Source organism: Anser brachyrhynchus, assembly GCF_964034855.1.
Source record: "Anser brachyrhynchus genome assembly, chromosome: 16".
NCBI lineage: Eukaryota > Metazoa > Chordata > Aves > Anseriformes > Anatidae > Anser > Anser brachyrhynchus.
This window is the reverse complement of record NC_137734.1, coordinates 6852344-6865008: the sequence shown is the minus strand read 5'-3', so window position 1 is coordinate 6865008 and position 12665 is coordinate 6852344. Positions and strand designations below refer to the sequence as shown.

At 36.6% G+C, this 12665-nt stretch overlaps 1 protein-coding gene across 4 annotated transcripts in view; it reads left to right on the top strand.

Moving 5' to 3' along the window:
* LOC308178967 (uncharacterized protein) overlaps nucleotides 1–12665 on the top strand; it is a 308966-nt gene that overhangs the window by 170918 nt on the left and 125383 nt on the right. For all 4 annotated transcript variants that reach the window (XR_013940072.1, XR_013940073.1, XR_013940074.1 and 1 more), the window contains one exon: nucleotides 1734–1817. Coding sequence is in view for 1 of the 4 variants with exons in the window: in XM_080558284.1 (XP_080414410.1) it covers nucleotides 1734–1776 (43 nt within the window). In the remaining 3 variants the exon portion in view is untranslated. The remainder of the gene's footprint in view (nucleotides 1–1733; nucleotides 1818–12665) is intronic.

Below are 12665 nucleotides of genomic sequence, written 5' to 3'. Positions count from 1 at the left end.
CATAATTAGTTAATCCAGGCCTTGCAGCTAACCCTATTAATCCAGTTTCCATTAGAAGGAGCCCATTTGCAGCTCCTCAGCCCTTCCCTGTGAGCCGTCCATCACTGCTGCCAGTGCTGCAGAAGCTTTCAGCTCCCAGAATCACAGCTGAGGCTGTGAATGGCCTGGGATGTTTCTGAGGCATCTCAGCACAAGGGTTTCTACCAATTTATGGCCTCTCTGTAATGAATTTCAGCCATTCAGGCAGAGAAAAAAGACTCCAGCCAATGTTCCTGCCAATGTGCTGCTTGAGCTGCTTAGCTGCAGCACTCCAGCAAATAGATTTTAAAATAAATTGCCAACAGTTAGATTATTCTTCTGGGAAGGGAAAGCACAAGGGTGCCTTTCCTAAGGGGAAATCTTGCGATGGGCAACCTACTGCAGGGAAGGTACTGCCATGCCAGCCCCCAGCTCCAGTTGCTGAGCACGGGTTTTTCTATTTCTGATGCACTCGAGCAACAGGGAGGGATGAGTAGGTATAGATCCCCTCCTTTATAGCACGCTTTAATATCCTGCGATTAAAAAAATAAATTAATTTAAAAAAAAAAAAAAAAAAGCAATGGGTAGCAAGCAGGAGCCCTGCAGAGAAGGTCTGGGTCTTGTCTTCAGGGTAGAGGATCCCAGATATTGTACTGAAAACCTCCTGATGTGCAAATGCCAGTAGGAGGAGAGCCATTTGCAGGAGAACAAGGGGAAAAGCTTGGGGCTCTCAGTACTGTAGCAGACTTCCATTTTCTTTCTTCATCCCCCCCCCCCCCCCCCCCCCCGCTCAAGACAGGGTGGATGAGGCTCGCATCTGGGCAGGAATGGAGAGGGCAACATGGATAAAATCCACGTTAACAGAGAAGTGGAGCCAGATGGCTATGGGAACACACAAGCCATCTCGCCTGCGTTTACAATGATGGCACATAATAAAAGGAAAAATTGTGCAATAAATTTTCTTATCATGATATTCTAAAAATGATAATAGCAACTCTGTTTTTCTTTGAGTGTGAGCTTACAAGCATTGATGTGCTGAGTTTTTCCTAACTGGGATCGTCTTTCTGACAAGAATGAAAAGAAATCACTGCATGTTTTTCTAGATTGGTGATTAGCAAATTTTTAAGCAAAGGTATGAAATATCCTTTACCCTACACAAGCACAAGCTAGGAAAGCAGAAAGAAACGGACAGAAGTAGCAAGAAAAATGAAAAACAAAGGTGTATGGTTTTGGTGTTGTTTTTTTGTTGTTGTTGTTGTTGTTTTCACGTGGAAAACATTGACCAGTTTATCGCAGACCATTCGGTATGTTCTGCCTCCTTTAGGCACATGAATAATCTGAATACACTTACTTGCACTCACAAGTTAGCTCAATCTTTGCACTTCCCAAGAAAAAGCATGTTTAATATCAGACCTGAAGTTGGAGTATATAAAAATGTTTTGTTTAAAGCAGTGTCGGTGGCAAAAAATGGCCTTTGCAAAAAAAAAAAAAAAGAGTACATTATGTTCTTTTTTCTTTTTTTTTTTCCTGTCCCACTTCTCTGACTTTTAAACCACTTCCACTTTGCACTGCCAAACTGGAGAATCTTTGCATAACTATTTCAATGATCTTGTCTTCATTTTTTTCCCAAAAGTTTTCGTGGAAAACTTTTTTGATCCATATCATAGCATGAAGTCCTAGTGCATCTCTAAGTAATTGCATACTTTATCATCCAGGTCACAAAGCTGCAAAGAAAACAGAGGAGACCTTTACCTGTAGGATGAAGGAGGGATGAGATGGCTGAAGTGGAAGCAGAGTCGGTGAGCATAAATACAGGAGTTTGCCCTGTCAAAATCCAATACCAATGAAAGCAAGCAAAAGAAATGGAAATAAGCTGTGAAGCCAAATGCTAAAAAGCTTCCCTGCTTAATTTAAGCAGCTCATTTTCCAGTTGTCCTTACAGCCTTGGTTACACTTGTTCTGTGTCCCTCAGTCAATATTCTATTCATCATTCAACAACCAGAATGGTTACAATCCTCCATCCTTGATAAATGAATAGAGATTATTAAATTAATTGGGAGCAGGGATGAGAACTCTGTTGTCTACTGTAAGTTACTGAAGGAATTCTGTTTGCAGTCTTGCTTGTATCCATTTAGTTCTGTTTTCAATGCTGTTTGAAATTGCTTTCTGCTGAAAGACACAGAGCATCATCAAGGAACTCTCAGATTAGATCCCCTTCAGCTGAAATCAGTCTATGCAGTTCTGATCATGGCTGTTTTTTAGAACAGATTTGTGTACGTATCTGGGTATTTGGCGAAGTACATTGTTGATTACTAAAGCAATCAAGTCCAGACAGTGATTTTGTGATTCTCTTCAGTGACGTGATATAAATACAGTATATGAGCTTTTCAGTTTCATTTATAGCACCGCCACCTACTTAGCTGCTTTGCTGAGATTTGTTCTGTTGCCTCCAATTCTATGTTTGTCAGCTCTTTAAGTTGAAACTAAAAAACCCACACACAAAGTAGGTATTTTTGGAAGGAGAGACTGATGGCTCTCTTTGTACAGAAACGTCTTACTTTCTCCTCGGTTGATTTTATAAATTACTGCCCGCACTGAACCGGACGGTTTATCACTCTCATCCTCAGTGGCACTTTCTCAACCCGTCAGTAGCTCTACTTTGCCTTCCCAATTTGTTTAGGCCAAGATTTAAGATAGACAGAGACTGCTGCTCTTATAAATCCTGATTTCATTAGTGATGAAGTGTCTGGCAAAAAGTCCCTGCAATAGATGTTCTGCCCTCCATCTCCTGTACAGCCTAACTAGGTCTCCAATGGCAAAACGAGCATGGGATGGCTGGGGCCCACTGAAGCGTGCTAATAAGATGTATGGAGAAAGTGGTCCCTGCGAGGCCTCATTACAGGCGTTTCTGGGGCTAAGTTACTGCTTCAGAGGGTGGAAAAGGCTTCCCCAAAACAAAATGCATCATTTCTATCTGGATCTGCCTTTCATTTCCCTCATAATAGTATCAGAGTAAGACTTGCTAATTGGTGTGTAACACAGTTTGTCATACATTTTTGTTATGCTGTCATTATTTTTATCATCAATATGAACCCAGCTTAACACTGAGGCATAACTGTCTCCAATTAACTGATGAAAAATGACATCGGTGTAAATGTGCAGAGTAAAATTGTCCTCATCTATCTGAATGCAGTATTTTTCATTGGTAGCTTTCTTTCATAACCAAACTAAAATTGAGAGATGGAATGAGTTTTTTAAAAAATAAATGAAACAGCAATACTGTTGTTTGCACTAAGCAGATAGATGTGTTTGTGTAGCTTGTATTTCAGTAGGAGTGGGGAAGATGGATGCTATCTATCCTATTATCTGAAAAGTAATATAACTACTTTGCAGAAAAAAGCTCCAACAGGATAAAAACATCTAAAAGTAAAATGAAACGCGCTTGTGGTGTTTTCTTAAACTTTTTTTCAGAAGCAAGGACAGTTTTAAAAGTGACATCTGACAATTTTAGTTTATCTATATTTATAGATAGAGGTGTGTATATTTATATTTACACAAAATATATTTATAATATGTGTGTTTATAATATGTAAGATCAAGTGGGTAAATGCTTATTGTCAGTGGCTCTGGTTTACCTTGTTTGCATAAAACCTGAATGGAACCACTTGAATTCAGTGGCCAAATATTTTTAATAGATTTCAATCAAAATACAAAATCAAACTCTTAAGAGAAAATGTGGCCACCTTGCAAGGGCCATGAGAGCTTTCATGTCAAAACCAGGAGGTCTGAAAGTGGAGTGAATGCATCTCCAGCCATATGTACCAGTGTGGTGGGGCTGTTCAAGACTGAAATGCGGAACTGGTTGTGACCCTCTGGTACAATACCAGATACCAATAAGCATTTAAATATTAGCTTTTCTTAAGCGTGTTTCACCCTGTCTAAATATGGTAAAGATGACCTGAACCCTCGGGAAGAATTTCCTTCTGCTTTCTTTTATATTTACAAATAAAATATCCTAAGGAGAAGCTACATTTATTTGCAACTAAACTACCATCTGCTTATGTGTGAAAAAAAATGCATAGTCAAATAATTCTGGGGTTAAAATGATAAACTTAATTATCAGAAAGTAAAAGAGCAATTCGCATATAGAAATAACAAATTTCGGCAGTACTCAATATTTAACTTTAAGGTACTTCCTGAAAGGTCAATAGATGCTGTAGTTTTCTTCAAATTCAACACATCATTTGGAGCAAAACTTTTGAGATGCTGCATTTATGAAGCATAACAAAATGGAGTTTATCACATGCCCCACTGTGGCTGCTAATACACATTGAGTAGTTTCCTGTAATTTCATCATTCATACTTTTGTGTCCTTTATCAGTGGCTGCCTACATTGCCAAATAACTTAGTTTAGATTACCCAAACTCATTTTGTTAAATCAAATTCTGTGTGTGATTTTTTTCCTTTTATTCCATTAAGAAGGCATGCTACATATGGTCCAATATTATACTTGATCTGAATTGATTAGAATTCTTTTTCTAGTTATTCTATTACATGAAAAATATCACTTATATTTTTTCACATCATGGTTTCTTATAGAGAGGCATAATACTAGAATGACAAATAATTTATCTATGAAAAGATTTTTTTAAAAGTTGCTTTTATACTTAACAGATGTTCTTCTCTGTTCTGATTAGTATCCACATCACTCTGAATTTGAACACTTCCTTTTATTTCTATGTATGAAAGTTTCTTTATAGTTTTAACGTATTTTCAGATGTTGCTTCTTCAGGTTCCTCAGACTTTATTCTCAGACATCCTGGATTGGTACCACCAGGCCCCGATGAAGCGCTTCATGTTACATAATGTAATGCACTTCTGTAACTCTTTTGTTCCCTCAGTGTATGGTCAAGCTATTCAGCAATGCATATCTTTCCCTTGCTACATGCTGAGATATGTTCTAGTTTAAGAGTGTTTTTCTAACTAAGGAAAAAGTAAGCTTTTGTCAAGTTGCAGTATTTTTAGACACTTTCTCTTCCAGTGGTATCTGCTGAAGTCTTCTAAGATTTCTCAATTACTTCAGTCTATGCCAACTCAGATGAAGAATTAATACTATTTCAAAGGCACTGAAAAGGGCTGTTTTGTTTTTCTCTGAAGAAGATGGCCTACCATGCAGGTCAGCCACTCTAGAGTTCCATCAGGGAGCAAAATGGTAGATTCAAAATCCTCTCTATCAAGGTTTTTCTTCCGAATTCATTCTTTGAATTTACTTTTGAGGGAAAATGATTCCAATGTAAATTGATGCAACTAAAGGCACAGGCAGAACCATGGAGCCACAGTCTCATGATTAACATTCCTTTGCCCCATCTAGAGCATCTGTATATGATGATAAAGGGATTTAAAATGCCAACAGATGACAACTCAGATTCCAAAAATTTTGTTATTACTTGGATGCTGCTTTCCACTAATTTTTAGATTCTGGATATAACTAAAGGAGGGTAGATTTAGATTAGACATAAGGAAGAAATTCTTCACTATGAAGATGGGTCATTGGAACAGGTTCTCCAGAGAGGTTGTGGATGCCCCATCCCTGGAATTGTTCCAGGTCAGTTTGGATGGGGCTTTGAGCAACACCATCTAGCAAAAGATGTCCCTGACCATAGTGGGGGGGGTGGGGTCAAGGGGTGAGTTAGATGGTGTTTAAAGGGAATTCCAACCCAAACTGTTCTATGATTCCATATAAATTCATGCAAACATACATCTATACAACATAAGTCAGCACTGCTGAAACTGCTTAAATTCCTTGTATGGTCCCTTGGACTTGCTGTACTGCACATTGTTGTGTTCACTAATGGCCAGAGTTTCTAACATACCCAAGTTTCAACATCTTTTTTTGATATCATTCTTTTCATTCAAGACTAAAATTTTGGGTTCCACATTCGATTTTTTTCAGTCTTTAAGTTCTAAGACACAATATTCTACGTCATCTTAAGAATCCTCCCTCTAGTGGCTTTAAAAAGTATTTCCAATCCTGTGCCTGCTGCTCCCCTGTGGTGGGTACGCTCTACTCCTGTATTTGACATAAGTCTCTTGCTCTGTTAATAACATGATTTGGAAATAAATGCAGTTTGGCCTCTCTCATATACGTGGCTTGACCTGCCTTCATCCACAACACTAGCTCACACAATCATTCTCTGGGACAGGGCAGGCTTTGCTTTTGATTTTTTGTTGTTGTTTCATTTTTCAATTGAGTTTATGAATGTTCTTGATTTTTACTAAACGATGAGAGAAAGTTTGTCCAGATTGCTCAGATGTTTAAATTCAATGCATAAATTGCAACTCATGCATCTGTAACTGAAAAAGTAATTTCTATATTGGGGAGAAAGAGAAAGGAAGGGTAGGAATGAACATTTTTTTTGGAATAGCAAAAAGACTTTATTTTTTATATGAGCTTTTCTGTGTTTTACCTTTTTATGTCCCTTATATTTCATTTTCAAGTATTATCCCTCAAATTTCTGTAATACAGTTCATGGTTAGTCTCCTTTGTCCAACTTAAAAGAAAGCTATTTAAAAACATCAAGTATTTGAGAATAAGCTATTGTTGGGGAAAAGAAAAAAAAGAAAACCCTCTGACTATCTTTCTTTTTACTGGCACTACTCCTGGCTTATTCAAAAAGTGACATTATTTAAGCCTTCCGTAGCTGCCCTCCAAATTTCTGGAGAATTTCAGCTCTTGCAGTTTTTTGTTTGTTTGTTTGTTTCTGTGTATTCTCATATTTCTATATAGGTCTGGTATTTACTTTGCTAATTACAGTCTCTGACACATCCTTTGCTCAGTGCTTCAGCTTTAACTGATCAGTATAACCAAGTACTTCCAACTGTTTCCTGGGCTCCTTTGTAAATAAGATGCATTGTTTCCTTTCAGGGTTTTCCTTCTAGGATGACATACTTTATTACTTAATTGACCTTAAGGAAGACAAACAAAAAAACATAGTTTTCCTTTTGCGTGTGTGTGTGCATGTGTGAATTTAATAATATAAAACCCCTTTAAGTATGAAGAATGTTCAGCTTTTGGCCTTATGAGAAATCTTTGATGTTCCCATGAGATCTACCAATGAGATTTTACTGCAGGTAAAACAGACAAGACGTTTCCTTTGAGTTGTAAGTGCCCAAACCACCGTGCATCCTGGCTGCTTATTAAACTAGGTTATTAAACTAGATGAACCAGTGGAAACTCAACCTGATTTCTTAGCCTACTAGTAAGGTGTTTCTAATAGGAAAAATGGTCCTATGTATTGGGCCAGTTATTCAAATAAAATGCGTCCAGTGAATGTAATTAGGCATACAGTGAATCAGAAGATACCATGCCTGTTGGCATGGAAGTTGTCCTGATAATCTTACCTGCAGCTCAGATGTCTTTCAGATGATGGGAACAGGCACTATCTCTTTAGCACTATCACCTGTATCAATCTATGTATGCTGAGAATAAACATTCTCAGATACACACGGTCTGTAATGGTTAGGCTGAGAAGAGTTAAAATAAACAGGTATGTTAAAATTGATTTTGCCATTTGAGGGTTTTCATTGTTTAGTAAAAGGGTTGAAAAAAAGTGCATTTTTTTATTGTTGCTTTTTTCTTTTTGTGCTGCTAAGATACTTGGACATCTATATCAAGTCTAAATTTGGTCTAAATATCATCAAAATTATCCGTTTCCCCTTCTGAATGGACTGTTCAATCTTCAGGAGAAATTTAGTAATAAAAGTGCCTCATATTAAACAGGGCTAAAAAGCTCTGCAGGTTAAAGCTGTATCTTTCAAAAACTAAATTTTACATTAAATTTGCAGCAGAGACTTATTTCATTCGGGGTCAGTCCTATATTTTGCTGGGTTTGCACAAGAATAAAATCATACAGATAATACACTGAAGAGCCCTAAAGAAACTCCCTAGCTAACTCCTTTTCCTATCACCTTCCCCAGCTTTCCAACGTCTCTATAAACTTGCACTTCTATTTTGCACAGAATTGAATGATTTCAGAACTCCCTTTCACTGTATATTTGGGCAAAATTTCCCATCACAGTTGCAGCATCAATGATCAAGCTATAATTGGTTGTGATCTTACGCTCCTAGTAATTGTGTCTCCTCTAGCTTGAACGCGGATAAAACTTCTATTAGACTCTGAAGGACTCAGACTTCAACCCAGTCTTTCTAACTCAAAAATATGAAAAAGTAGAAGCAGCAGAATATGCTCAGCAGGAGCAATATTGCCTTTGAACAGATATGCTTAATGCTTTCAGTTTACAGTAGGGACTCAGTCTTTGTTGCCAGTGTATGGCACAGGCATTATCTTTAGATGTGGAAGAAGAAATTTTTTCCCAGATGGCAGAATACGATTAGATATTTTCTGTGATCTTTTGTGCTACACCCATCCTTTCGAAGGAGGATACATGCAGCAGAGAGAAATTCTTGTTCTGTTCTCAGCCCTTCCTAAACCCCTGTCCCAGTGACTGAAATTTGTGGGGCAACATGCCCTCTTAGAAGTGTGCTCCTTTAGAAACACCTCTACAACTTCACCTTAACTTCACCCTGCAATTCTTTATTGTCTAAGATCCTATACCACCCCGAAAAAGAACGAATCTTTGCTCTTCACTTCATAGCATTTCTTTTACCTCTGTTGTAGGTTTGACATTTTGCAGAGTTAGTCTTTTTTGCTTTAGAGAATGTGAGGGTACAAGCACGTACTAAAATGTATATAGATTTTCCAAGGAAATGCAAACAAATGAACATTAAAATAATCTTGTAAAATGGAATGAGACCATATAGTCTGATCTTCAGCAAAGGAAAGGATAGAAAGTTTCCCTTAGTAATTTCTGCATCAAGCCCACTGCTTGCCTGCTGTGAGCAAACATCTATATCAATATCATCAGTCTGCATACCAAAAGAATCTAGTATAATTAATTTACTGTTGCTTACCTAACATCACACATTTCCTGACTTAGATGTTTCACAGTAGGGCTGAGCTCCTGTCTCAATTTGCAGGAACATTCTGCAAGAAGAGCTGAACAGGGTTTACCAGACTCATTAACTGTTTATTATAACTGCCAGTGTTATGATCAATACATAAATTTTGAGCTTTTCCAGTAATCATAAATGCTTTGTTTCTTTGACAAATATTGCAGAACACACACACACAGGCATTTGCGGGATTGAGTCTAGGGATAGTATCTTTCATTCTAGCTGCCTTTCGACCCAGTATTGCATTCAGAAAGCTCTGGTGGACATTATACATGTACATCAGCCTCTTTATCCTTGTATTTTTGGACTGGCCAGCTGATGTAACCCCTACTGTCCAACACATTTCTTTCAAAACATATACCAAGCTTTGTGTGTGTGGTTTTTTGTTTGCTTTGTTGTTTGTTTGTTTTCCTACTTGCTTTCAGTGCTGAAAACTGCATAGAATGACTTCAGAACACGGCTGCCTGATTTCATTCTCTTCTCTATTTCCATTAATGCTGTCAGCTTCTCTGTCCCTTGCTAGTAATACAGACTAAGTTAACATTTTCTACTAAGCAGGGCTACCAGTTCTTGTTGGGAATGGTGTTGTGAAGCTTCCTGTTTAATTAAATTAAGGTATTTTTTGCTTTGGTGAGAACAGAATTTGGTTAGCTTAGGACCTGAATAACTTACTAATGTCAAATGCTGCTTTGTCAATTCTTGTGTCCAAGACAAAAGAAAATTACATATATGAAGACATTTTAAAATACAGAAGAATAAAGAAGTAGAAAATTAAGAGACAGCTCATTAGTCCTTTTGCTGTTGTTACTGAAATGTCATGATTATGTTACCACATTGAGACTGAAATTAAATGTAAGGAGTAAAAGCTATTTTAATATTTGCCCTTATATGTAGTTTTTAGATAGGAAGTATCTTGCATATTAAAGCAGGAGAGAAAAAGAAATATCTAATTCAAAGAAGCCTGAGTGTGATAGTGTTGACAACACCACAATGCCAAAAAAGCCCTTGCCCTCTTCCTTCTAAACTCAGTATCATTGCTTAGAAGAAAAAGAGAAAGGGTAGAGCAGAATTGCCATGAAACTGGTAGCTTCCCATACCAGCTGAGTTTCTGTGCTCATCTGTTCAGAGAATCCGTGCAAAGTAATCATAGATGTAATGTAAAACAAAATAAAATTGCATTTATAATAATCTTAATGGGATTTGGAAGGTATTTCTTAATTCATATGCCCATTAAAAATAAATTCAAAGAACATTGCATTAAACAACATATCTACAAGCAGTTATTTCCAACTTTTCCATTAACTGAAAGTATATCAGTGCTTTCTTGTTTCATGGTCAGAGTTGAGTTTCTTTGGCCCCACTGTTTCTGAAGTGTTCAGATCAAGCTAAATGGCTTCACATTGTTCAGCATCTTTCCAATTTTCTCCTGCAGAAAAACAGATAGAATATATGCCTCGCCAAGTGCTAAAATGGTAGGATCAAGTGTTGAGTTTCAATCTCAAGTTTCAATCTGTTTCACATCTTGTCGTCTGATTTACAGTATCATTGTATCTGTTGAAATAGATGGTTAAGCAGCCTTTATTATAAGGCTTTATGCTCACAATAATGCTAACAGTCCAAAATAGTATAATTCTCTGAAAAAGAAGCTTGAAGCAATCTCTGAAATCAGACACAACAGAGACTCCTTGTTCTGGCACTCAATGAAGTAAGGAGGTAGCAAGGAAATATATGCATTAAATGGCGCTTTTACGGTGCAAAAGCGGCATGTCTTTGTGTATTTTGATTATTTTGCATGGTATTAGGAGAGTACAATAAAGGAGAAAGTTTGGTTCCTCTTCTTTATATAAAAAACAGTGAGACATTAAAATATTTCATAAAGGATAGCTCTGTGAAATGTAATGCTTGGATTTATAGAGAGACCCTTCCTTCCTTCTTTTCTGTCAATTCATTCTTTAATAAGGAAAGGTTGTTGTGAGGGTCCTGGTGTCAAAAGCTCACTTCATCCTGGGTAGCAAAAATAATAAAACTAAAAATTCTTCTTTAAGTACAAGTTTATTAGCTATGATAATTTTCACTATAGCAACAAAGCAAGTATTGGTTTTACCTTCATGAAGACAAAGCTCTTTTGAGTTACCGTAATGACGACTTTGTTGTCTCCTTTTGTTGAATAGGAATAATCTGCAGGAAAGAACAGGGAAATTAATCAAAAGGAAAACTGAGATGCTGTTAAAAGATCTTTTTGCTTGTTTTACAAAATAAATCAAAACTATGGAATGGAAAATCCAGATCACAGTAAAACATAAAAAGGTGGGATCTAATTCAGGGAGATGATGAGACAAGATAGGAGTGAATTTTAATAATAATAACATATATTTAAAAAAGCAGTTGCTATAGAAAGGACATTTAGCTGATCTCAAGAAACTATTTAAAGTTTTTAAATAAGTTCAATAGGAAGAAAAGTATCAAAGTTCTTGGAGTACTGTGTAGATATTAATGAGTAATGATAGTTATTGCAAATACTGTGAACCATCTTCTTTTATGTAAGTTACCAGAACTTTTAGTAATGGCTTCAAGTTTTAGTAATGGTTTTAACAGGGAGGTGAAAGTACTGGTTCTTTTATCTTCAAGGAGAAAGACAAGCAGATTAGCTAGCTGGTTACTCTGTGTGAAGTGGTAAGATCTTCCCTCTAGGCATCTTGAACTACAGTTTTTCATACTTTATTAAAATGTAAGTATTTGCATTTTTCCTTCAAAGATTTTGAAAACCGAAAATCTCAGTGGAAGAGCCGCCAACCCAGACACACAGGTCCATATATTTCTGAGTTGAAAAACGTAGCAATTCTGTGTTCAGGCAGTTTTAAAAATACCATTAGTATGTGAATATGTACAATGTATTCAAATACAGATGGAAATTCATGGCTTTACATGACTTGTCCCCATTTGGTCTTGAAGGAATTTGCTGTCTATCATACTAATAAGATATTGCTAACAAGTTCAGGTCACTCCATGAGAAAGAAAATACACTTCAAGAAATTTGTACTGGTGCATGTTCAGTATGCAGGCTAAAAGTTTGTTTGTAGCTTCCTCATGTCACAGTTGTGGTCAAAGTTTGTGCTTTGTAATTGTTCATCTTTTACTGTACAATTAAAATTAAAAGCAGTAGAGTATCTTTTTTTTTTTTTTACTCTATAGTATTATTTTATTCATGGTAAATAACATTTGATCTTGATCTTCATATTTCTATAATTAAGCCATATTACAGTGAGTAAACAATGCTCATCCAGGCATACCTCTCTTCAGAGCAAAATCACTTCAGAAACTTCACAGTTCTGAAATATTCCTGGAAAGGGAAACTGTATACTTTTATTGCCAATTCAAATGGGTGAAAATAGATCCCATCAATCTTTTATTTTCTTTAATAATTCACAAAATTTCATGAATCAGCAGGTAATTGGTCCTTACAGACAAGCCTCTGAGCATTTTTTCTAGTATTCAAGAGTTCTATGGATTTATGCCTCTGCATATAACAGTTAGTGCCTTTAAACAGGGACATTAAAAATTTTCCACTTACATACAAATGACCTTTTAAACAGCACCGATGATTGATTTGCAGTAGGTAAAATAACATCCCCTT